Source organism: Triturus cristatus, chromosome 7 (assembly GCF_964204655.1).
Source record: "Triturus cristatus chromosome 7, aTriCri1.1, whole genome shotgun sequence".
In the NCBI taxonomy this organism is placed as follows: Eukaryota; Metazoa; Chordata; class Amphibia; order Caudata; family Salamandridae; genus Triturus; species Triturus cristatus.
In genome coordinates, this window is record NC_140590.1 from 1354289611 (window position 1) to 1354316126 (window position 26516).

At 47.7% G+C, this 26516-nt stretch overlaps 1 protein-coding gene across 8 annotated transcripts in view; it reads right to left on the reverse strand.

Moving 5' to 3' along the window:
* The window catches only part of RBM39 (RNA binding motif protein 39), a 564082-nt gene that overhangs the window by 175525 nt on the left and 362041 nt on the right, over positions 1–26516 (reverse strand). For all 8 annotated transcript variants that reach the window (XM_085619028.1, XM_085619029.1, XM_085619035.1 and 5 more), the window contains one exon: positions 24056–24088. In XM_085619028.1, the coding sequence (XP_085475154.1) occupies positions 24056–24088 (33 nt within the window). The remainder of the gene's footprint in view (positions 1–24055; positions 24089–26516) is intronic.

Here is a 26516-nt window from a genome sequence, read left to right on the forward strand (position 1 = left end):
TGGGTAGGAATTTTGGGTTGGTGCGGAGTACAACCTTGTTCTGATGCATTTGGAGAAAAGGTTCCTGTATATTGAGTGCTTGTATTTCACTAACCGTTCTGAGGGAAGTGATGGCCACTAGAAAAACTGTTTTCCATGTGAGAAATTGGAGCTCACATTTATGTAATGGTTCGAAAGGGGGTCCCATTAACCTTGTGAGAACTATATTCAAGTTCCAGACAGGTGAGGGTGGTACTCTGGGTAGAATTACTCTTTTGAGGCCTTCCATAAAGGCTTTGATGGCAGGCACCCTGAAAAGTGATAGGTGCTGCCTGTTCTGTAAATAAGCAGCAATTGCTGCGAGGTGTAACCAAATGGATGTATATGCTAGGTTACACCTTTGTAGATGGAGCAAGTAACATATGATGTGCTGTATGGACACATTTAAAGGATTGATTGTGTTGTGGCAGTAAACAACAAACCTTTTACACTTTGCAGCACAGCATGCCCTAGTAGTAGGGCGTCTAGCTTCCCTGATAATATTCATGCAATCAGGGGGAAGGTTAAGGTATCCGAATTCTAGGACCTCAGGAGCCAGATCGCAAGGTTGAGCTGAGCTGGGTCCGGGTGTCTGATTGCTCCATGGTTCTGGGTTAGGAGGCATGGTGAGAGATGCAGCTTTTGGTGTGGTACGATCGAGAGTTCCAGCAGTGTGGTGTACCACGGTTGTCTGGCCCATGTTGGAGCTACTAGGATCAGTGTTAGGGAATGCTGTAGTAGCTGTCGCACCACTAATGGAATTAGTGGGAGAGGTGGAAAAGCGCATGCAAATTTGTTTGACCATTTCATCCATATCGCATTGCCTTTGGACAATGGGTGTGGGTATCTGGCGGCGAAGCTAGGGCATTTTTTGTTTTCGGGGTGGGGAAGACGTATATCTGTGGATGCCCCCACATCTGAAAGAACGGGTGAAGAACCTGTGGGTGAAGTTCCCACTCGTGGATCTGCTGCGTTTGTCTGCTGAGCAGACCTGCCACGGTGTTTGACTCCTGGGACGTGTTCGGCCAGGAGAATTTTTTTTTGTGGAATTGCCCATCTCCATATGCTCTGTGCTAATTGAGAGAGCTATGGAGAGTGTGTGTCCCCCTGTTTTTGAATGTTGTACATGGCAGTCTGTGCGAATGAGGACTGCCTTGCCTGAAATCTGCATCTGGAAGGATTTTAGGGCGAGGAAGATTGCCAGTAACTCCAGATGGTTGATGTGGAGTAACTTCTGTTGCGGCGTCCATGTGCCCTGTACTGTGAGCTGTAACAAATGAACTCCCCAGCCGGAGAGCGATGCGTCTGTTAGGATTATTTGTGGGACCGGGTCCAGGAACGGTCAACCTCGGTTTGTGGTGTTCCACCACTGCAGAGAGCGATGGGTGCGACCGTCTACCAACACCAGATCCGTCAGTTGCCCCTGGGCCTGGTTCCACTGGCGCGCTAAACACTCTTGGAGTGGACGCATCTGGAGTCTTGCATGGGGCACTATGAAGATGCAAGAGGCGATCATCCCTATCAGTTGCATAAACACTCTTGCTGGGAGATAGTGTTGACAAATGAATTTTTGACGCAGAGCCTGTATATTTGCAATCCTGGCAGGATTGGGATAGGCGATGGCTTTTGAGGTGTCTATGGTGGCACCGAGGTATTGTTTTGTGTGTGATGGTACCAGGTGAGATTTTTGGTGGTTCACCGTGAAACCAAGCTGGTGAAGTAGTTGGATTGTAGCGGCGGTGTGTTGCACACATTGTTCGTAGGACGTGGCTTTTATCAGCCAGTTGTCCAGATACGGGAAGACGTGAATGTGCTGTCTTCTGAGGTGTGCAGCCACTACTGCTAGGCACTTGGTGAATACCCTTGGTGCTGTTACCCCGAACGGGAGCACCTTGAACTGGCAGTGTTGCCCGTCCACCACAAATCTGAGGTACTTTCTGTGAGACTGGTGTACTGGGATGTGAAAGTATGCGTCTTTCAAGTCCAGAGTGGTGAGAAAATCGTTCTGGGAGGAGTGGAAGAACCTGTTGAAGGGTTACCATGTGAAAATGGTCTGAATGTATGTAAGTATTTAGAGGTCTGAGATCTAGGATAGGTCGTAGAGTCTTGTCTCTTTGGAATCAGAAAGTACAGGGAGTAGACCCCTAAATTTTGTTGATTTATGGGGACCTGCTCTATGGCTGGTTTTTGCAGGAGGGAGATCACCTCCTGTTTTAGTAATGTAGCATGTTCTTGAGACATAGGGCGTTGCCTGGGTGGAATGTTTGGGGGGGGGGTAGATGTTAATTCTAGGCAATACCCTGAATGAATAATTTGGGTCACCCATCTGTCTGAGGTGATTGTCTCCCAGACGTGAAGGAAATGTTGTATTCTGCCCCCGACCGGAGTGGAATGGTCTGGAGGGAGCGGGGGAAAGTCATTGGGTAGGAGGTGTGGCAGAGCGGGCGGTATTTGTCTTGCCTCTGCTCTTAGTATTATTGCCTCTGTATCCGCCTCTTTGATAACCCTTTGTGAAGGTAGATTGAGGAGGGGATTTGTAGGACGTGGATGCACTATCCGAGGGGTAGCCTCTGCCCGTGCCCCGAAAGAAAGGCGAAAAGAGCGCCTAGGAGTGTGTGACTGTAGGGCTCCCATGGATTTCGCCGTGTCAATATCTTTTTTCATCTTTGAGGGCTTCATCAACTTTTGGGCCAAATAGATGATCTTGGTCGAATGGGTGGTTCAATATAGAGGCTTGTACCTCAGGTTTAAAACCTGAAACTCTGAGCCAGGCATGGCGACGGAGAAGGACACTGGTGTTTATGGCCCTGGAGGCTGTATCTGCTGCATCTAGGGCACAGCGTATAGAGGTATTAGTTATTATTTTTCCCTCTTGGATCAATTCATTAGCCCTGTTCTTGTATTTTTCAGGGAGATGGTGCATGATGGTCTCTAACTCATCATAATGCGCCCTGTCGTATCTGGCAAATAGCGCTTGCGTGTTGGCAATACGCCATATATTGGCGGCTTGTGACGCAGTGCGCTTCCCTGATGCGTCTAGGAGCTTGGACTCTGTCAGGTGGTGGTGCTTCGCCTGACGCCTGAGAATTTGAGCGCTTCCTAGCTGTAGATACCACTAGGGAATCCAATGGTGCACGGCCTTTAATGTATGAAGGGTCTGTGGGGGCGGCTTTGTATTTTTTCTCTATACGGGGGTTTAGGACCCTGGCACTGACTGGGTCTTTAAAAACCTCCGGTGCATGTTTAATTACTCCCTTTAACATAGGTAGAATGGCAGTAGACCTATGTGCATTGTCAAAGGTGTCCAGGAGAAAATCTTCCTCCACTGGGTCAGTATGTAACCCCACCCCATGGTAGTGTGCCGCCGTTTGTAATAGGTGGTGAAAGCCTAAGGAATCTTCAGGTGGGGATGGCCTAGATGGGTAAAGGTCATCATGTGGCACATCTGGGATGTCCGGATTGTTATAGTCGTCCCATGGGTCTGGAGATCCAGTAGGGGTGGGGTCTTGTGGCACATCTGCTAGATCATAAGGGTCTCCTAAATCGTCTGGGACAGGAGACAAGGTTGGGGAACGATGAGGCAGGGGTGGAGAGGGTGGAGGTGGAGGAGGTGGGGAAGGCACTCTGAAAGGGGAGGTAGCAGTGTCTTTCCTCTTTGGAGGTGGAGCTGGTTTGTCCAAGGGTCTCTTTTTTGAAGACAGTGTCAAATGTCCAGTTTTTGGATCCTTGGTGAGTGTCTTTTGTAGAGGATCCGGTGTGAAAAGTTCTTGCAACACTGGTTGTTCGGTCGGCACCGAAGTTTTCGGGGCCGACGGGTTGTCTAAGCCGTGCTTCTTTGGGACCTCCGATTTTTTGGTCGGTGCCGAAGAAGGCTTCGGCACGCGAGTGTCGGTGCCGAGGGCCTTGTGATGTTTGGTCGGCACCGGAAGGGCAGGTTTCGACACCGAAGGCTTTGGTACTGGGTTCGGTGTAGAGATGGAGGCAGATCTTTTCTTCGGTGCCGAAGGGTGTTTTTCGGTACCGCTCGTAGGCTGGCTCGAGCCTGAGCTGCCGGAAGGCTTAATAGGCTTCTTTACCGGGCCCGAAGGTGGGGTGTGAGAAGCAGTATCCTTGGTCTTGCCTAGGCCGGAAGGCGAAGGAGTGACCGAAGCCTTTTTGGGTATCGGCGTGGGTGTGGGAGGGGGTATTGTACTCACGACCCTCTGCGCCGGGGTGATGTCCTCCACATCTGAGTCGTCGGCCTCGGAAGCACTGACTAGGTCGTCGTCCTCTTCTTCGATGTTCTGCTGTCCCGGAGCTTCGACGTCGTCCCCGAAGATGTCGACTGGAGCGGTGGTCGAGGAGTGCACCATGTTGCGTCTAGCCCGTCGATCTCGAATAGTCTTTTTAGAGCGAAAAGACTTGCAGGCGGGACAGTCTCGGGGCTCGTGTTCAGGTGAGAGGCAGAGGTTGCACACCTCATGAAGATTGGTGTGGGGAAACTTGGACCCACATCGAGGGCACTTCTTGAAGGGAGTTCTTTCCATCAGCTGAGACCGGAGCCGGAATAGGCACAAAGGCCGCTGTCGACGATCGGAATCGAAGAAGTGCCGAAGAGAAGGTGATTAAGATGATCTATTATCTGAAGGAGCTCGATGAGCGAGGATTTTTGCGTCGATCGTTGAACTGGAAAAGTTCGGAACCGGAGCGCAAAGTATTACATCCGATCCCGATAGCGGAAAAAAACAATCTGAGGATGGAGCCGAAGCCCATGCGCAATACGAACCAAAGGAGGAGTCACCGAACTCGTGACTTCCAAAGACTTTCCAAGAGGAAAAACAAACTGCAAACATCCGGGCCCAACACAAGATGGCGATCTATGCACAGTGTATAATCTGCAGCTCATATGCCTCGAACATACTTTTACATGAAGCTCCCCTGGTGTAAGCCACAATTGCTGCCAAGTGCACTTTGAGTGATCAATTAATTCAGGAGAGGCGTGTCCCCACACAGCCAGAACCGCCCCCAAGGTGTCCTGAGCTGAATTGCCCCCTTAGAAAATCCTCCATGTTGGATGGAAGGATTTCAACAGCATTAGAGGATGCCCTCTCCCCAAAGGGTGGGAACATACAAAGGTAAGTAGCCCATTGGCTACTACCTGTCAGTACCTGTAACTCCCCATAATTCAGTATTTAAAGGCACCCCTGAACCTTGATTCTTAGATACCTGGTGACCTAAAGAAGGACCAAAGAGCTGTGCAGCAGTGAAGACTAAATACAACAGCTGACTTGGCCCCAGTCCTACCGGCCTGTCTGCTACCCTTGAAGAAACCTGCTCGAAGATTTAATGAAAAATGCACTTGGTGGTCATCTTAGAAATGCCCCCTGAAAAACGACCCAAGTCTTGTGTCCTCGCTTAGTGGTTGCTTGCCAGCTGCCACCACCAGACATGTTTCTGGACCCCTGGGTCAAGAGCCTGCCGCTCTCGGGGTCCTAAAACAATGCACATCCAGGGACAAGTGGTGCCAAGCCTACTCTCCCAGGATGGGCAGGGTCCACGAAGGGGAAGCTCAAGGACTTGCTGCCTTTGTGAGCTACCCCAAGCATTTGCTGCTCCCTGCAACTGGCCCCTACTGGTTCTACCCCACCTTTTGACCTGAGAATCAGCAGGAAAACCAAGTTAGGAGGAGGGGTGTGCCCACCAATGCCAACCCCACCCCTCAGGTTGGGGAGGCAACTAAGCACAACTTGGTCCCTGCCATCTTGCAGATGGGGGGACCCAGTCAACCAGAGAGGCTTATGCCCCTTCCAGTGTGAGGGGGTGCACCCACCCCAAAGACTGGACCCATTGGTCCCGACCGAAACCTAACTAACGCCCCTAAATCTAGTTTTACCTTGCCTTCTCAGACACAGAGAGAAGGACTGAAAAAGGCGATCTGAACTAAGACTTACCAATCTGTCCCCACCTTGAAATTACTCCAGCGAAATCCTGGGGTGTTCTCCAGTTAGCACAGGATTTGGTCATCAATAGACCCTGGCTCCGGCCAAATCTGCGAGTCTGCACCACTTTGCACCCTACCCCCACGGCCCAAGTTAGAGTGGCCCAACACCATGAGGAGGTCTTGCCAGCAAAACAGACCTGAGATTTGGAGATCTCTGACCTGCCTCGCATCTCCAAACAACGCCTGTAGCCCCTTTTTGGAGGATTCCCCCCCAACTGCGACCAGAGCTGGTAAGAAAAACTAGGCGCCTAAAGAAACCCCTGCACCTAAAGTCCCACGTCCTAGGGGGCCTAACAGACTGTGTCCCGGCATCCCAACTTACCTCTCCAACTGGTGGTCATCTCCAGAATATCTTCGTCCCGCGTTTCTGTAGTGTTTGTTGCAACCAACCGGAGTATCCCCATTGAAATCAACATGACACCTGACGCCAAACTAGCACCCTGCCGCCCCTTTTCCGCTGTGGGTGCATCTGGAGTGCTAAATCAGATCTCCCTTTGCCCTGAACCTAACACCAGGAGCTTTGCTCCCACAACCTTGAGGCCTGCTCGTGAGTAGCCACCAATGGGAGGCCCACTATACCCCACTGGATAACATTGGGCCTCAGCACTCTGCACCCAGCCCCACCCGAGTGCTGTTGAGGGTGCTTTGAGAGTGCACCCTCGACCCTGGGAGGAACCCTGGTTCTAACCCCAGAAACCCAACTCCAAGAACCAAGTATTTACCAGTAAACCGGTTAACTCCATTTCCTCCCATAGGATTGTACGGACTGCTTTTCTTGAAAATTGTTTCAAGTGTGGAGTTGGTTTGTATGGAACTCTAAGAAACTACAAATATACAAAAACTGATTTACTTACCTTTTCTCTAGGAAAAGGTAAGTAAACAAAGTAATTTTCACTCTGCTTGCTTGTATTTTTCAACCTGCCCGTGAAAAGTACCATTTACACTTACCTATGCTAGGCTTGCTTGGTTCTAGGAAATAAATGGAACTAAATATTTTTATACAAACAAATTGGTCTGAGTTCAATCGGAGTGTGCGATATCATTTCTTGCTAGAGTGTGTAAAATAATTGCTTAACACTACCCTCGATTAAAGCATTGCTGCTCACCCACACTACCACAAATAAACAGTAAGGTGATATCTACTTTTACCTCTACCTACCTTTGGGGTTCCACTGGACTCTGTGCACAGTATATCTTACTTTAGTAAAGTATCTACAGAGCCAGCTTCCTACAGTGTGGTTTACTGTGCCAGAAAGTTTGATACCAAACGTTCTCAGACTTCAGTAAAGCCAACATGGAGTTGTGGAGTTCGTGTTGACAAACTCCCAGCCCATGCATTCAAAAGGGCTTCGCTGCACTTACAATGTCTGAAAGGCACAGACATTGTATGGGCATATTGCTCTTGCAGCCATCCCCTCACCTGGGTATGGCGCACCCTGCTTTTAGGCTGTTAGGCCCGCTAGAGGGGCAACTTACCCATGCCCGAGGCAGTGTTGGTGGGCTTGGCACACAGGGATGTGTGCCATGCTGACTCTTCAGTTTGATCTGCACCAAAATGCCAAGTCTGCATTGGAAGGGTGGGGTGTTAAGGGGAGGTGTATCTGAGGGTGGAATAATACATGCTGCAGCCCTCACGAGATCCTCTCTGGTCACAAGATCCTTGGTATCAGGGGTACACTTTACAAGGTACATACATGGGGCCCAGAGGTGTGGCAATTGTGGGTACAAAGGAACCGTTTTTAAGAAAGAACAAATGTGCTGGGGCCTGGTTAGCAGTATCCCAGCAAACACTCAGTCAAGTTGGCATCAGACAAAAAGTTAGTGGGTAATCATGCAAAAAGGGGCACTTTCCTAGAACAACCTGGACAGAATAAATTTAGAGTAGGGCTCAGGGAAAAGCTTACTTTCTTACATTAGCTTGCATTACTAAATGTATTGTTTTCCTTTTCTCATTTTGTTAAATTGTTAACTTCATTCTTGATTATATGGTATTTATTGATTTTTGTTTAATTGTCTTTAACCACGTTGTCAATCTGCCTCAGATGCTTTTTTTTTAGCTCATTGTGCCAATCTACGTCTGCACTAGTGCACAGATCTGAACAAAATGTAGGAGAATAATAACTGAGTATTAGTATGTTCTAGATGTCCCCAAATCGGATTATTTTTCTTGAAAACCATCAGCCACAATCCTCATTTTCCTGTGATGAGGGCACCTAGCAAGGTACTGGGCAGATTGGTCTGAACTGGGAGTTTAACTTCCCCAATCTATTCAAAATGTGCATTTAGGAACACTGTTCCAACAGGTCAAGAACTCATCTTGCCACCTGAAGAGGACCAGAGACAGAGGCTGACGTTTATTTCTCTGGGCTTCAAAGTGTAGAAGCAAATGCAGAAGCTTCTCAGAGATGGCACAGCATTCACCTCTCACAATTATGATAGCAAACAAACACTTCATTCTTGCTTCTCTTGGGCAGGAGGGCTTAGGCACGCTCATGGCTCTTGGACTGTCCCAATCGATAAAGCTGTCCTCACACATTTCCTTCGAGTCATCAGTACCTTAGATAAGGTACGCTCCTATCAGCAGGTGTAGTTCAGCAGTGTGTTGGGGCATATAGGACTTCCCGCCAGAAGTGAATCAGTACGGCATCTCCACACGTATTCCTGGACTTGGGTCTAGTTCTTGGGTGGTTTGACGACCACACACTGGTTCTTCAGTTTTCTTCATTCTTCTACTATGTACAAAATCTCCTTGGTGACCAATCAGAAAACTGGAAGAAAAACCTACTTGCCGAGGCAACCTGTACTTACCCATCTCCGCTGGCCAATCAGAGAAGGCTACACCTTCCAACTACCCAGGTACTCTTCCTCCAGTCTTGGAGGAGCACTGTCAGAAAAGTAATTTCACATGGGGATGTATGTCAATTGCAGAAAAAAGGGAGGGTGGCATGTCACCTTGACAGAAGAATCTCTGCCTCTTCAGAAGGAACAGGCTAACTTGCAAACCCCAATTTACTAGTCTTATGTAGTTTCGGGGAAGGGAGGTGAGGGGGTGGGGACAGAAGAAGCAGGCTAACATTTCCAAACGATTAATGCCAGCATTGCTTCATCTTTTACAGCATTGCAATGCTGGGTCCAAGGTACAGGAACTACCTGTCAAACATTTTGAAACATTTCTAAGCTGACCCAAAGCATCCCCATAGAAAAATATTACTCAGAGCTAATCGTTTAGGCCCAGAATTTGCTCTAATGTTCTAGTTCTGCAATGTACATTTAAGTGTACTATCTCAATTCTTTTTTATAAAGTTAAGCACAAATTGACTGTTTAGTTATCAAGTTATTTATTGTGGCACACTATTCTTAAACTATGTAGCTCCACTTGCTGGATTAAGCCTTGACTGCTTAACCTCATAACGTCAGAGTCAAGTACCCATAAGGAGTAACAATGTTATACAAATGGATAAATCAGTACGATGGCCTTCATAAAAATGACAGAACATACCTAGGATATTGCCCAGTACCTAGTAACTGGGCCTGGACCCCAAGAAAAGGTCTTATAGTGAGTCATTGCTCTATGAGATACCAGAGCAAGGATGACCATGGTACCACCAAAGTTCATTGACATCCTCTTCACTAGCCAACTGATTCAAGATTAACAGGGGTAAATTAAAAGTGGAACCAGTAAGCTCTTCAACTATTTGGTACACATCAAGCTCTACCTGAATGACATGATCAAGAAAATACTGACTGGAGTCAAAAGCAACATTGGCATAGATTGGCAAACATCACTAAATTGTGGATGGAGTCCTGACAATTTTCAAACATTCCTAGAAATAACGACTGAAATGATGAGACCGAGTGCAGTCACATCAAAAGGCAAATAAAAATGTCTTAGGAGATTCCCCAGGTGCGCCAGCGCAGAGCCTACAGTGTCCAGCTCTAGACCGAGAGGAAGTTGAGGCACACTGCAAGCTGACCCAATGCTGAAGTCTAAATCCTTTATACAGGTGTAAACTTGCTAGGTGATGGTGGGCCCATTAAGGATGACTTCTAGATGGCCCATTCACAGCGTTCTATTCCATTAAGCCAGTAGAAGCAGAAAAGAGCTTGGACCAAAAGGTGAAAATAAACCTTTGGTGACCCCGAGATCCAAAGTGGGAACAAAGACGCTCTGATATTAATTTAAACAAAACTTGCTAAATATAAATTTGCAGAAAAAAACCCTAATCAATAATGGGCTCAATGCTGAATCCCTATTAATTGAAAAAAGTTGCAAAAATGGCCAGGCTGCATTCATCAGATTTACTTACAACAAAAATTGGGGCATAATGAGGGGCTCCCTGGTCAGAGTGCAAAGTGATGGGTGCACAGGTAATCTACACAACAAAAAACATATCTGGTACAGTAACAATTTCTATTTCTATAAAATAAAATTATATAATTTTCTTACAGTCTAATTATGAGCATCGATGTTCTGACAACTGCAAAACTGGTGGGGGTTTCATCAGAAAAATATTGCATAACCAGCAAGCTTGAGACAACAGGTTATCAGAAAGAAATTAAAAAAGTTAACTTAGCAGAAGTATCATAAAGAGACTCAAGGGTACTCAGTACAAAATCAAAAAAAGGTAATTCCGAAACATGAAATCCTGACTTCTATATTGATATTGCGATGCAGTCACTAATAAGAAAACCGGGATATCAGAGATTAACCTGGAAACCCATCAAACTTTTGTGATCATGCTTTCAGAAAGAACCACAGGAGGTAGCCAATTACAGAATAGGATGTGTAGTCGAATGGCGAAGAGATGGACCTCCACCATCAAAAGGGTGCTACGCCATCAAAAGGGTGCTACGCCATCATAAGGGTGCTACGCCATCATAAGGGTGCTACACCATCATAAGGGTGCTACACCATCATAAGGGTGCTACACCATCATAAGGGTGCTACACCATCATAAGGGTGCTACACCATCATAAGGGTGCTACACCATCATAAGGGTGCTACACCATCATAAGGGTGCTACACCATCATAAGGGTGCTACACCATCATAAGGGTGCTACACCATCATAAGGGTGCTACACCATCATAAGGTTGCTACACCATCATAAGGTTGCTACACCATCATAAGGTTGCTACACCATCATAAGGTTGCTACACCATCATAAGGTTGCTACACCATCATAAGGTTGCTACACCATCATAAGGTTGCTACACCATCATAAGGTTGCTACACAGGCCAAACCAAAGCTGCAAGCAACAGAACATTTACCAATGTAATATCAAGGGCAAATTGAATCAACTAAAGTAAAACAAGAAACAACCATGCTAGAACTGATGTGGTGTGTTAAGCGGCTAGAAACGAGGATTATCTTTGATTGCAAGTTTGACACTGATCTCTAAACACTTGACTGTATACACAGAGCATCCTTTACAACTTTCAAGACATGTTTGTAATTACACATGACAGTTTAAAGCCTGTATTGTCTCAAACTGCCATAGTTATACTAATTACATGAATCTTAGTGAAATCCATAATACCCTGAGGAAGACTGCCAATTTTGCAACTGGGTTTGAAATGTCAAACAAAATAATTCTCAACCACTGTAACCTTGTCATATACAAAATGTGTTCCGTATTTCTTGATCATCACTTCACACTCCAATCAATGCACCGTTTCACTGTGCTATGCCACCATTTGTGGTCTCTCTTTTGGCTATTTCTGTCCATTTAGTTGGGACATAGATTGAGCCACTTAAGATTTGACGTTTCTCCATAAATCTTTAAATGGTTGTGAGAAAGTGGCTCTGTATATACTGTTCCCTAATAGGTACAGGGTGTACAGAGTCCACAGTCCCCCAGAGGCTGATAGAGGTCAAAGTTAGGTATGACCTTATTCTCAAAAGTGGTAGCTTGGTCGAGCAGTAAGGCAGTACCAGAGGACAGTGTAAAGCATTTATTGTACACACTCAGTCAGCAAATGGTTTCACACACTCAATAACTGAACTCTAGGCCAATGATTTGTATATATAAAATATATGCTTGTTTTATTTTTAGAACCACAGGGGGGTAAAAATATACTTTCTCAGAATGAGAGGTTGAATATAAATACTTTTGTTTCAAGCAATAAATTTGTGTAAACAGTCACAGTTGGTTGCAATAAACAATCCTATTTCCTAAACATAACAATGCATTGAGCTCAATGGTAAATTCAGGTTATTTGTAATAAATTACTTTTCAGATTACTTTTGGAATTCCAGGTCTGGATCCTAGAACCAGCCTGGGGTCAGTATTCAGAATCAAGTGAAGAAAGTCGACTTAATAACTGTAATGATTTTTAGATAATATTTAGCTATTTCAAAAGTTAGCACTTAGAAAATATTTCACAGAAAACAGTCAATGGATCTCTATGGCAAGAAATTCAAATTGCAGGTAGAGTACTTTATCGTTACTTTAGTAATCCAGGACTGGGTGCCTAGACCCAGGACTGGGGTCCTTATCAAAAGCAGGTAAGTAATTTCGTTTGCAGAAATGGTACGATTTTAAAAGAATATTTCAAATTTGCAAAAGTAGACACTTAGAAGAAATTTCACAGAAAAGCAGGCAATGGTTTCCTATGGGAGAAAAATGAGTTAGAAGTAAGTATAGTTGTGAACACTTTTCAGAGTCAGGGCTGGGCACCAAGATCCAGCACTGGGAGCTCACCTAGGAGCAGGTGAGTAAATTCGTTTTTGTCACTTGGCTGATTTTTGGTGAATTTTTGCAGTTTTGAAAAGTTCACACTTAGAAGATTTTTGAAGAAAAAGCCAGTCAATGTTACCCTATGAGGAAAATGAAGTTAGCGGTTTAAGGGTAAGTACTCGACTGGTAGTGTTGAAATTCCGGGCATGGACTCAGGGGTCCCCCAGTGTCAGGTAGGTACAGTTGGTTCACCCTCAGCGGTTTCAGGACGGCCGGGTGCAGAGAGAGTTGGGCCCAATGTTATCCTATGAGGGATAGGGGGGCCTTGGTTGGTGGCTGCTGTCTGGCAAGCCACGCGGCTGTGGGAGCTGGGCTCCTGGTCACTTACTCAGGGCAAGTGGGAAAGTAGGTTAGAGTAGAGAGGGCACTGCCAGGGCCACTCGGGCGGCTGGGTGCAGGGTGCTTTTGAGCCTTAGGGCGCTCAATGGAAATCAATGGGAATGTTCCGGTTTGGAAAGAGGCTGCAGGCTCGGGGACGAGGAGGTTTCAGGTGCCACCACCACTTCGAGAGGTAAGTTGGGTAGTTGTAGGTTAGGTGGGTACCCCAGGATTGGGCACAGGGGGTCGCAGGGCGCCGGGTGCAGGGGTGCCTTTTGACGTCGGGAATCTTACCCTCTGGTTGATCGCGGCTGGGGTGGCACTTGGTTCTGAGGCTGCAGGCTTCTTCCGGGATGTCGAGGGGGGTCCTTGGGTGCCGGACTCTGGGTCACAGTCGCCGTGGGGTCGTCCTCGCGGTCTTTGTCCACTCCGGCACTGGCCAGGCTTGGCTGGTGCAGAGTGTGTTGGGTCCGCGGTCCCGGGCTGGTGCCAGGGATAGCAAGTAGGTTTCTTGAGTAGAGCCTCTACTCGTGGGAGTCCCAGGGGCTTAGAGCTAAAAGGTAGCCAGGTCCTCCGGGGTTGGTGAGGTTGCTGGCCACGTGGGAGGCCGCGCTGGTGCAGGTTCGAGAGTCGACAGGCCGGTAGGGCTGGGGCCAAAGCAGTTGGTGTCTTCTTCTCTTTTTAGCAGCTGCAGGGCAGGTCTTTGTTCTTCTTGCTCTTCTTGTCGTTTTTCTATCTGGAATCTCAGGAAGGAAGGTTCAGGGGGCCCCTAAATACTAGATTTAGGGGCGTTACAGGTAGGTGAAGGCCAGGGACCAATGGGTCCTTGTCCTGGGGTGGGTACACCCCCTATCCTGCCTCTCTCCTGTGGGAGGGGGGCAGTAGCCTAATCCTGATAGGGTAGGGCCTCCCATCTTCAAGATGGCGAGAGCCCGGAGATGTGCTTCACCTCGCCTCCCCCACCTGAGGGGTGGGGTGGGCAGGCTGGCACATCCCCTGTCCTTGTATGGGGTTTCCGGCCAAGCTTCCCGCCAGAGTGGGGGGTTGCAGTGGCCTGGGGAAACTCCAACTGGCGGCATGCCTTTGAAGCTTCCCTTTGCTCATCCTGGGGGAGGAGATTTCTCACCTCACCCAGGATGTGCATTGTTGCAGGCCCGGGAGAGCAGGGGCTCTCCCACCCAGGGGTCCAGCAACGTGTCTGCTGTGTGGCAGCCTGGGCAGCCTCAGAGCAGACGTGGATTGCAAGTTAGCTGTAAGGGGGCATCTTCTAAGATGCCCTCTGGGGTGCTTAGTACATTAAATCCTACACTGGCATCAGTGTGGGTTCAATGTGCTGAGAAGTTTGATACCAAACTTCCCAGGCTTCAGTGTTGCCAATATGGTGCTGTGGAGCTCGTGTTTGACAAGCTCTCAGCACCATGTATTCTTAAATGACAGCACTGCACTTACAGTGCCCAGGAATGGACCCGGGTACTGTAGGGGCACAGGGCTCCTGCTCCTGTGCCCACACCATAGGCGTAATGCACCCAGCTAGAGGGGTGGCTGACATATGCCTTGGCAGTGTAGGTGATGGGCATGGTACACAGTGATGTGTGCCATGTCGACTCTTTGTTTTGTCCTGCACCCAGACACTCAGCCTGCAAGGGCAGTGTGTGTGTGTCAGGGTACAGGGCCTCTGAGGGTGGCACAATGAGTGCTGCAGCCCTTAGAGGCCTTCCCTGGTCACAAGGCCCTGGGTACCTAGGGTACCATTTACTAGGGGCTGACATGTGGCTAGGGTTTGCCAATTTGGAGTTTGTGTGGTTTAAGGAAGGAACATAGGCCCTGGGCACCTGATTGGCAGGAACCCAGGGTACACTCAATCGAAGTACATTCAGCAATTTAGCAAAAAGTGGGGGCATACCATGCAAGAAAGATGGCACTTTCTCACACAACCCCCCCCCAAACGAAAGGTGATGAGACTAACCTTGTCCTATGGAGTCTTCATTGTCTAAGTGGAAGAACCTGGAAAGTCCATCTGCATTGGCATGGGCAGTCCCTGGTCTGTGTTCCACTTCAAAGTCCATTCCCTGTAGGGAGATGGACCACCTCAGTAGTTTTGGATTTTCCCCTTTCATCTGCATTAGCCATCTGAGCGGTCTGTGGTCAGTTTGAACTAGGAAGTGAGTGCCAAACAAGTATGGCCTCAGCTTCTTCAGGGACCAAACCACAGCAAAGGCCTCCCTCTCAATGGCACTCCAACGCTGCTCTCTAGGGAGTAGTCTTCTGCTTATAAAAGCAACAGGTTGGTCTTGGCCTTCATCATTGGTCTGGGATAGGACCGCTCCTATCCCTAGCTCAGAGGCATCAGTCTGCACTATGAACTGCTTGGCATAATCTGGAGCTTTTAGAATTGGTGCTGAGCACATTGCTTCTTTTAGGGTGTCAAAAGCCTTTTGACAACTAACTGTCCAGTTAACTTTCTTGGGCATTTTCTTGGAGGTGAGTTCTGTGAGGGGGGTCACAATGGACCCATACCCCTTCACAAACCTCCTGTAGTACCCAGTCAAGCCAAGGAATGCCCTGACTTGGGTCTGGGTTGTTGGAGCTATCCAGTCCATGATGGCCTGGATTTTGGGTTGTAAGGGCTGTACCTGGCCTCCACCTACAAGGTGGCCCAAGTACACCACAGTGCCCTGCCCTATCTGGCATTTGGATGCTTTGATAGTGAGACCTGCACTCTGCAGAGCCTCTAAAACCTTCCCAAGGTGGATCAGGTGATCCTGCCAGGTGGAGCTAAAGACAGCAATATCATCAAGATAAGCTGCACTAAAGGACTCCAACCCAGCCAGGACATGGTTCACCAACCTCTGGAAGGTGGCAGGGGCATTCTTTAACCCAAAGGGCATCACAGTAAACTGATAATGCCCATCAGGGGTGGAGAATGCTGTCTTTTCTTTTGCTCCTGGGGCCATGCCAATCTGCCAGTACCCTGCAGTTAAGTCAAAGGTACTGAGAAATTTGGCAGCCCCCAATTTGTCTATCAGTTCATCTGCTCTTGGGATAGGGTGAGCATCTGTCTTGGTGACAGAGTTGAGCCCTCTATAGTCCACACAGAACCTCATCTCTCTCTTTTCACCCTGTTGATGAGGTTTGGGGACCAGAACTACTGGGCTAGCCCAGGGGCTCTCTGAAGGCTCAATGACCCCTAACTCCAGCATCTTGCTGACCTCAGCTTTGATGCTTTCCTTGACTTGATCTGACTGTCGATAGATTTTGTTCTTGACAGGTGCACTGTCACCAGTGTCCACATCATGGGTACACCAGCTTGTCAGACCAGGGGTCAGGGAAAAGAGGCTAGCATATTGTTGCAAGACTTGCTTGCAGTCAGTCTGTTGTTGGGCAGAGAGGGTGTCTGAGAAAATCACACCATCTACTGACCCATCTTTTGGGCTGTAGGATAGGAGGTCAGGGAGTGGCTCACTCTCTGCTTCCTGTTCTTCATCAGTCACCATCAGCATGGTGATGTCAGCCCTATCATTGTAGAGTTTAAGGCGGTTCACATGGATGACCCTTTTGGGTGTCCTGCTAGTGCCCAGGTCAACTAGATAGGTGACCTCACTCTTTCTCTCTAGGATAGGGTAAGGGCCACTCCATTTGTCTTGGAGAGCCCTTGGTGCCACTGGCTCCAAAACCCACACCTGTTGCCCTGGTTGAAATTCAACCAGTGCAGCTTTTTGGTCATACCAGTGCTTCTGGAGCTCCTGGCTGGCCTCAAGGTTCTTGGATGCTTTTTCCATATACTCAGCCATTCTGGACCTTAGGCCAAGCACATAGTCCACTATGTCCTGTTTGGGTTCTTGAAGAGGCCTCTCCCAGCCCTCCTTTACAAGACACAGTGGTCCCCTTACAGGATGACCAAACAGAAGTTCAAAGGGTGAGAAACCTACTCCCTTCTGTGGCACTTCCCTGTAGGCGAAAAGCAAGCATGGTAATAGGACATCCCACCTCCTTTTGAGTTTCTCAGGGAGTCCCATGATCATACCTTTCAATGTCTTGTTGAACCTCTCAACAAGGCCATTGGTTTGTGGGTGGTAGGGTGTAGTAAACTTGTACTGCACTCCACACTCTTTCCACATGTGTGTTAGGTAAGCAGACATGAAGTTGGAACCTCTGTCTGAAACCACCTCCTTAGGAAAACCCACCCTGGTGAAGACACCCAGGAGGGCCTTGGCTACTGCAGGAGCTGTAGTAGTCCTAAGTGGAATTGCTTCAGGGTACCTAGTAGCATGATCCACTACTACTAGAATGAATTTGTTCCCTGAGGCTGTGGGAGGTTCGAGTGGACCCACAATGTCCACACCTACCCTTTCAAAGGGGACCCCCACCACTGGTAGTGGAATGAGGGGGGCCTTTGGGTGGCCACCTGTCTTGCCACTGGCCTGACAGGTAACACAGGAGCTGACAAACTCCTTCACCTTTTGGTGCATCTGGGGCCAGTAAAAGTGACTCACTAACCTTTCCCAAGTTTTGGATTGCCCCAGATGTCCAGCTAGGGGGATGTCATGAGCCAAAGTTAGGAGGAACTCCCTGTACTTCTGTGGCACTACCACCCTCCTGGTGGCTCCAGGAGTGGGGTCTCTTGCCTCAGCATACAGTAATCCCTCTTCCCAATAAGCTCTATGGGTACCACTGACATCTCCCCTGGCTTCTGAAGCAGCTTGTTGTCTCAGGCTTTCAAGAGTGGGACAGTCTTGCTGACCCTGGCACAGCTCTTCCCTAGAGGGTCCCCCTGGGCCCAAGAGTTCAACCTGGTAAGGGTCAAGCTCCATGGACTCAGTTCCCTCAGAGGTATCTACATCCTCTCCAGGGGGAGAGGGGTTCTGAGTGTTTGGCTGTACAGAAGCTGGTCCCCCAGTCTTCTTGCCCTTCCTCTTGGTTGGTTGGGCCATTATTCCAGGCTCCAAACCTACTTTTTCACCCTTCCTCTTGCTCTGTGCTCTGGTTTGCACACACACCAATTCAGGGATGCCCAGCATGGCTGCATGGGCCTTTAACTCAACCTCAGCCCAGGCTGAGGTTTCCAGATCATTTCCAAGCAGACATGCAGCTGGCAACTTTGGAGAGACCACTACCTGTTTCAGGCCAGTAACCCCCCCCCAGCCTAATGTTACCATGGCCATGGGATGACTAGTGGTGACACTGTCAGCGTTGGTGACTGGGTAAGACTTCCCAATCAAGTATTGCTCAGGGGAAACCAGTGTGTCTTTCACCATAGTGACACTGGCACCTGTATCCCTCAGAGCTTCTACCCTAGTTCCATTCACCCAGGGGTACTGTAAGTATTTCTTCAAGTTGGGGGGCCACACAGCCACAGTGGCAAACTCCACTTCTCCCAAGGAGACTAAACTTGCTTCAGTGTGTTCCCAGATTTGCTCAGGGTACACCTCTGATCCCATTTGTATACTTGCTGTCCCAGGAGTGGCTGTACTGGGTGCCTTAGGGGCTTTGTTTTGGGGGCAAGATACAGTTAGGTGTCCCTGCTTCTTACAGGTATTACAAAAGGCCTTTAAGGGATCAAAGTTCTTCCCCCTATATGGTTGGGGCACATAGGGAGTAGTTTGGGTCCCACCCACCTGAACAGGTTTTTGGGGCCCTTTGGAAGACTCAGACTTTTTATCTTGGGGATTCTCACCACCTTTCCCCTGGGGAGGTTTTGTGACCACCTTCTTTTGGTCACCCCCAGTGGTTGTCTTGGTCACCCTAGTCTTGACCCAGTGGTCCGCCTTCTTTCCCAATTCTTGGGGAGAAATTAGACCTAGGTCTACCAAATGCTGATGCAACTTTTCATTTGTGCAGTTACTCAAAATATGTTCCTTCATGAATAAATTGTACAATCCAGTAAAATCCTGCACACCATGTCCAGCTAACCAACCATCCAGTGTCTTCACTGAGAAATCTACAAAATCAATCCAGGACTGGGTCTGGGTTTTGTGAGCCCCCCTGAATCTAATTCTATACTCCTCAGTGGTGAATCCAAATCCCTCAATCAGAGCTTTCTTCATGAGGTCATAGGATCCTGCTTCTGGCCCAGAGAGAGTCAGAAGCCTGTCCCTGCAGTTACCAGAGAACAGTTCCCACAGGAGTGCCCCCCAGAGAGGTTTCTTTACTTTCCTGATATCACAAGCCCTCTCAAAGGCTGTGAACCATTTGGTGATATCATCACCTTCCTCAAATTTAGGGACAATCCCTTTGGGGATTTTAAGGTCAGAAGTTTCCTCCCTATCCTTGTTTTTATTATTGCTGCCACCATTGATGGGTGCTAAACCCATCTCTCTCCTTTCCTTTTCTAGAGCCAGGAGCCTGGACTCTAGATCTATTCTTTTGGCCAGCCTCACAAGGCTGTCCTCTTCACTGGGGGGTCCCCCAGTGTTGTCTCTGGGACCAGAGCCACCTGTGTGGTCTCTAGGTGCCCAGATGCTATGTCTTGAGTTGGAGGGTATGGGTGCCATCTCCTCCCTAGGGAATAGTATGGGGAGGTTGCTGTCCTCCTCCCCTGTTTCCCTTTCCTCATCTGACTGGCCATCACCATGTTCAGATGGGTGGTCTTTAGCATACTCAGCCAGGAGCTCCTGGAGCCCTTGTTTGGATGGATGCTGACCCATTTGTAAATTTTTGAGTTTACATAAGGACCTCAATTCCTTGAAAGACAAGTGTAAGTAAGGTGTGAGGTCGAGCTCCTCCACCAGGTCCATGTTATTATTATCACTAATAGCTGGGTTTGTTTGAGACATTCTAACCTGACAGTTCTAACCCTCTACCCTGACTATAGTGACTTTTATTTTTCTAAAATTCTAATGGGACTTAAGCAAGGCCCTAGCAAGACTTTTAGTAATTTTGGAAAAACCAATCAGAATTCTAAAGGCAATTTTTAAGAGTTCTGTCGTGTGATCAGATGGTAACCAAGTAGTCCAACAAATGCAAGTTTGTATCCCACCGCTGATCCACCAATGTGAGAAAGTGGCTCTGTATATACTGTTCCCTAATAGGTACAGGGTGTACAGAGTCCACAGTCCCCCAGAGGCTGATAGAGGTCAAAGTTAGGTATGACCTTATTCTCAAAAGTGGTAGCTTGGTCGAGCAGTAAGGCAGTACCAGAGGACAGTGTAAAGCATTTATTGTACACACTCAGTCAGCAAATGGTTTCACACACTCAATAACTGAACTCTAGGCCAATGATTTGTATATATAAAATATATGCTTGTTTTATTTTTAGAACCACAGGGGGGTAAAAATATACTTTCTCAGAATGAGAGGTTGAATATAAATACTTTTGTTTCAAGCAATAAATTTGTGTAAACAGTCACAGTTGGTTGCAATAAACAATCCTATTTCCTAAACATAACAATGCATTGAGCTCAATGGTAAATTCAGGTTATTTGTAATAAATTACTTTTCAGATTACTTTTGGAATTCCAGGTCTGGATCCTAGAACCAGCCTGGGGTCAGTATTCAGAATCAAGTGAAGAAAGTCGACTTAATAACTGTAATGATTTTTAGATAATATTTAGCTATTTCAAAAGTTAGCACTTAGAAAATATTTCACAGAAAACAGTCAATGGATCTCTATGGCAAGAAATTCAAATTGCAGGTAGAGTACTTTATCGTTACTTTAGTAATCCAGGACTGGGTGCCTAGACCCAGGACTGGGGTCCTTATCAAAAGCAGGTAAGTAATTTCGTTTGCAGAAATGGTACGATTTTAAAAGAATATTTCAAATTTGCAAAAGTAGACACTTAGAAGAAATTTCACAGAAAAGCAGGCAATGGTTTCCTATGGGAGAAAAATGAGTTAGAAGTAAGTATAGTTGTGAACACTTTTCAGAGTCAGGGCTGGGCACCAAGATCCAGCACTGGGAGCTCACCTAGGAGCAGGTGAGTAAATTCGTTTTTGTCACTTGGCTGATTTTTGGTGAATTTTTGCAGTTTTGAAAAGTTCACACTTAGAAGATTTTTGAAGAAAAAGCCAGTCAATGTTACCCTATGAGGAAAATGAAGTTAGCGGTTTAAGGGTAAGTACTCGACTGGTAGTGTTGAAATTCCGGGCATGGACTCAGGGGTCCCCCAGTGTCAGGTAGGTACAGTTGGTTCACCCTCAGCGGTTTCAGGACGGCCGGGTGCAGAGAGAGTTGGGCCCAATGTTATCCTATGAGGGATAGGGGGGCCTTGGTTGGTGGCTGCTGTCTGGCAAGCCACGCGGCTGTGGGAGCTGGGCTCCTGGTCACTTACTCAGGGCAAGTGGGAAAGTAGGTTAGAGTAGAGAGGGCACTGCCAGGGCCACTCGGGCGGCTGGGTGCAGGGTGCTTTTGAGCCTTAGGGCGCTCAATGGAAATCAATGGGAATGTTCCGGTTTGGAAAGAGGCTGCAGGCTCGGGGACGAGGAGGTTTCAGGTGCCACCACCACTTCGAGAGGTAAGTTGGGTAGTTGTAGGTTAGGTGGGTACCCCAGGATTGGGCACAGGGGGTCGCAGGGCGCCGGGTGCAGGGGTGCCTTTTGACGTCGGGAATCTTACCCTCTGGTTGATCGCGGCTGGGGTGGCACTTGGTTCTGAGGCTGCAGGCTTCTTCCGGGATGTCGAGGGGGGTCCTTGGGTGCCGGACTCTGGGTCACAGTCGCCGTGGGGTCGTCCTCGCGGTCTTTGTCCACTCCGGCACTGGCCAGGCTTGGCTGGTGCAGAGTGTGTTGGGTCCGCGGTCCCGGGCTGGTGCCAGGGATAGCAAGTAGGTTTCTTGAGTAGAGCCTCTACTCGTGGGAGTCCCAGGGGCTTAGAGCTAAAAGGTAGCCAGGTCCTCCGGGGTTGGTGAGGTTGCTGGCCACGTGGGAGGCCGCGCTGGTGCAGGTTCGAGAGTCGACAGGCCGGTAGGGCTGGGGCCAAAGCAGTTGGTGTCTTCTTCTCTTTTTAGCAGCTGCAGGGCAGGTCTTTGTTCTTCTTGCTCTTCTTGTCGTTTTTCTATCTGGAATCTCAGGAAGGAAGGTTCAGGGGGCCCCTAAATACTAGATTTAGGGGCGTTACAGGTAGGTGAAGGCCAGGGACCAATGGGTCCTTGTCCTGGGGTGGGTACACCCCCTATCCTGCCTCTCTCCTGTGGGAGGGGGGCAGTAGCCTAATCCTGATAGGGTAGGGCCTCCCATCTTCAAGATGGCGAGAGCCCGGAGATGTGCTTCACCTCGCCTCCCCCACCTGAGGGGTGGGGTGGGCAGGCTGGCACATCCCCTGTCCTTGTATGGGGTTTCCGGCCAAGCTTCCCGCCAGAGTGGGGGGTTGCAGTGGCCTGGGGAAACTCCAACTGGCGGCATGCCTTTGAAGCTTCCCTTTGCTCATCCTGGGGGAGGAGATTTCTCACCTCACCCAGGATGTGCATTGTTGCAGGCCCGGGAGAGCAGGGGCTCTCCCACCCAGGGGTCCAGCAACGTGTCTGCTGTGTGGCAGCCTGGGCAGCCTCAGAGCAGACGTGGATTGCAAGTTAGCTGTAAGGGGGCATCTTCTAAGATGCCCTCTGGGGTGCTTAGTACATTAAATCCTACACTGGCATCAGTGTGGGTTCAATGTGCTGAGAAGTTTGATACCAAACTTCCCAGGCTTCAGTGTTGCCAATATGGTGCTGTGGAGCTCGTGTTTGACAAGCTCTCAGCACCATGTATTCTTAAATGACAGCACTGCACTTACAGTGCCCAGGAATGGACCCGGGTACTGTAGGGGCACAGGGCTCCTGCTCCTGTGCCCACACCATAGGCGTAATGCACCCAGCTAGAGGGGTGGCTGACATATGCCTTGGCAGTGTAGGTGATGGGCATGGTACACAGTGATGTGTGCCATGTCGACTCTTTGTTTTGTCCTGCACCCAGACACTCAGCCTGCAAGGGCAGTGTGTGTGTGTCAGGGTACAGGGCCTCTGAGGGTGGCACAATGAGTGCTGCAGCCCTTAGAGGCCTTCCCTGGTCACAAGGCCCTGGGTACCTAGGGTACCATTTACTAGGGGCTGACATGTGGCTAGGGTTTGCCAATTTGGAGTTTGTGTGGTTTAAGGAAGGAACATAGGCCCTGGGCACCTGATTGGCAGGAACCCAGGGTACACTCAATCGAAGTACATTCAGCAATTTAGCAAAAAGTGGGGGCATACCATGCAAGAAAGATGGCACTTTCTCACAATGGTTTATACATTGTGTTTGTCTAAATGTATCTTGTGAATTAGGAAGAGGCCAGCAATCCCCCAATTACCCTGGACATCGCCTCCTTCTCATTCAATTTGCTGGAGTGACTTTAATGGACCTTCAAGACTTGCCAGAACCTTCCAAAGTCTCACTTTCTTGGATATAAAGTATGTTATATGGCATTGTGATGATCTGATTTGAAAGAGAACGCTGAGATGAGAAGCCCTCAGTGAACCTGCCCCTGGTAGTCTAGGCTCACGCTATGTCCTGGCCAACAGTTTGCAGCAGACATCTTTGTCCAGAAAATACATTTGAGCATTACAGCTATACAAAAGGAACCACACTGAAGAACACTTCATGAGACCCCCTGGCTCCAACTCTTGCGGGAGCTCATTCTACATCTCGTCGGCCAGAAACCAATTTTGTTCCATGCCGTCATTGGGAACATCCTCTTTTGCACAACGTAGTTCATATGATTTTAGGAAACGCGAGAACCTAACAGTATAGCTCTGAAAATCTTAAATGAGTATACCCACAAAACATAATGGGGGGGGGGGGGGGGGGGAGGGAAGAATTCATGCAGATATTAACATGTCCACTAAAGCTTATTATATTAGGTTTTTACACAAAACTACAATTATCTCTGGACTGGAGATATTGTGGACTTTACTCACTTGTTTCAAGAGGTATGATTAGCTACTAGTAACAATCAGTCTTTACATAAAGAACGGTACAAACGTGATAGCCCTTTGCCTGAAAAAGCACCAATGTATGAAGTCAACATTTTTAAAGATGGTTCGGTGCTTACCTTCACTTTGCTGTGTAAGTCTGGTTTGCAAATCTAAAACGGACAATGGAAGATATTAGTGCAAACAATAAAAAATAGTTTTTACACACAAAGAGAACCAATTTCCTTCAACTGATGGTTTGTGGAGTGCTGTCAAACAAATCATGCAAACCACATGCAGTACTCAGGAGGATATCTCAAAGAGACATCTGCGGGAGGGGCAAGCAGAATCATTAAGGCGATTCTTGATTTACATTGTTCTGCCATCTAGTGCTTGTTGTTAGGAAAGTCTAAAAAAAGGCTTTTAGGCATAGGCCCCAGGAGTCAGTACGAGATAACATTGACCGTAACTTCACAATACTTCACAATGTGATCAAGCCGAGGAAAGCTTTATTCGACTTATATTTTAACAGTCATAAAAGCACATAAAAAGACAAAAATAGATATCACAACAACATACACATTTTGAAACATCATATTATTAGAATATCTGGACAGTAATAAAACCATAAAAAATATCAAAAACTCATTATGCTATACTTCATTTGTTGTAACCGATTGCCTTTGGAGGACTGCCTTCTTAAAGAATGTGGCAAAGCACCAGGCAGTTTGTTCATCCTCTAAAAACTGAAGTCTAATTAATGCACGGCGGCACTGCCCAAATCCCCGTTTTAAAACCGGTAAAATCCATGCTCTCCTAAACGCGGAATAAAATATGCAAAATAAAACCAAATCAATGGTGGATTGGGTAGAATGATCGTCACACAGACACAAAGGCAGATTCCGTGACTAGTCGTTAATTTTTGGAAAGGTCACGAGTCTGTGGACAATATTCAGTCTAAACCAGGTCAATAAGCGTCTGTCGAAGCTACCCAGTACAAATGTAAGGTAAGGTTCTAGTAGTTATACTCCTGTCATTCTTACTAAACCCAATGGTTCAAGGCACTCCTTTCTTAGGGCCTTTCTGGAGATCGCCTATAAGGCTGTAGGGTCGGTAAAGTATTCTGGGTGCCCAATATCCTTCGATAAATCAGATGTACTTTATCCAGGGGATCTTTAGGGCCCCTTCCAATTTTAGGCAGTCCTGTATGATCTCCCTATTTAGCTTTGGCTGGTCCTTTGACCAGATCCTGTGCCATAGGATAACTGGTTCTAATTTAATAAGATCTGAGATAAAAGGAAGACCTAACTCGTCATGACAGGCATAAGAAGGTGTGCTGTGTGGCGCCTTTAAAATATATCTTAGAAAAGAGTTTCAAACAACTTGTATAGGGAGGGTGTTAGCAATACCCCATACTCCCGCCCTATACATTACCTGTGCTTTTGGCCTTATAAATTTGAATAAGCTCACCTGGCTGCTTACTACCTAGCTTTCTTGAAAAAGACGCCAAGGCGGCTGTTGTCTTGATGAATTATAGTTTTTTTGCAAGGATAGCTTGTGCCCACGAGTTGCCTTGGTTAAATAAAATACCTAGGTAGGAAAAACTCATTATCGGAGCAAATTTTTGTCCGTCCACAAACATGCTTTTCATTCTCTGAAACCCACGGCCACTGCTCATAGTAAAAGTCTTAGACATGTTAATGGTAAGGCCAAGTTCATTCATAAAAACAGTAAAACTATCTAAAACCCTCTGGAGTCCTATTTGAGTTCTAGACATCAAAACTGCGTCATCCGCATAAAGGAGAGCAGGTATGGGGCGTCATTCACAGAGGAAAAATCTTGATTATTCCCAAGGAGGGCTTGGCACAGTCCATTAGTAGACAGGTTGAAAAGAAAGGGGGCCAGCACACAACCTTGCCTCTTGACAGGAAAAGCAGGTGTGAGCTCGCCAGTCAAACCAAAGCGCACACTCGCTGATGCACCTTTATACAGGCGCCTTATAAAGAGTAGAATGTGAGGATCAACCCCGACGGCTCCCAGAACCTTCCACAGCCTGTCATGTCTTACTGAATCAAAAGCCGCGGTAAGGTCAACAAATGCCAGGTAAAAAATACCTTTCTTGACTCACATATATTTACCAATCAGTAAAGTCAAATTTAAGCTCTGCTCAGTAGTCCCCAGACCACCTCTAAATCCATATTGTATATCTGATAGGACTGAGTTTTCTTCTGCCCAGACCTCCAGACGTTCCAGAATAACCCGTCCCACAACCTTGACCATATAATCTATTAAAGAGATAGGCCTGTAACATCCGGGATCATCTCGGTCCCCTTTTTTAACGATTGGGACTATGATGGATTTCGCCCAGGTTTATGGCCAAGGAGCAGTACAACTGGCATTAATCACTTGTGTTATAATTGGCCCCCCAGAGCAAGGTATTTGATTTAAACAAATCCACAGGTACTACATAAGGGCCAGGCGCCATACCGCTCTGGCTCGCTGATGGGGCTCTTTCCACTTCCTCCAAGGTGAACTGTAGATTTGCGTATTCAGTAGACTACCCTGGTGTATCACTAACTTGGAGGTGTTGATTCACCTGCC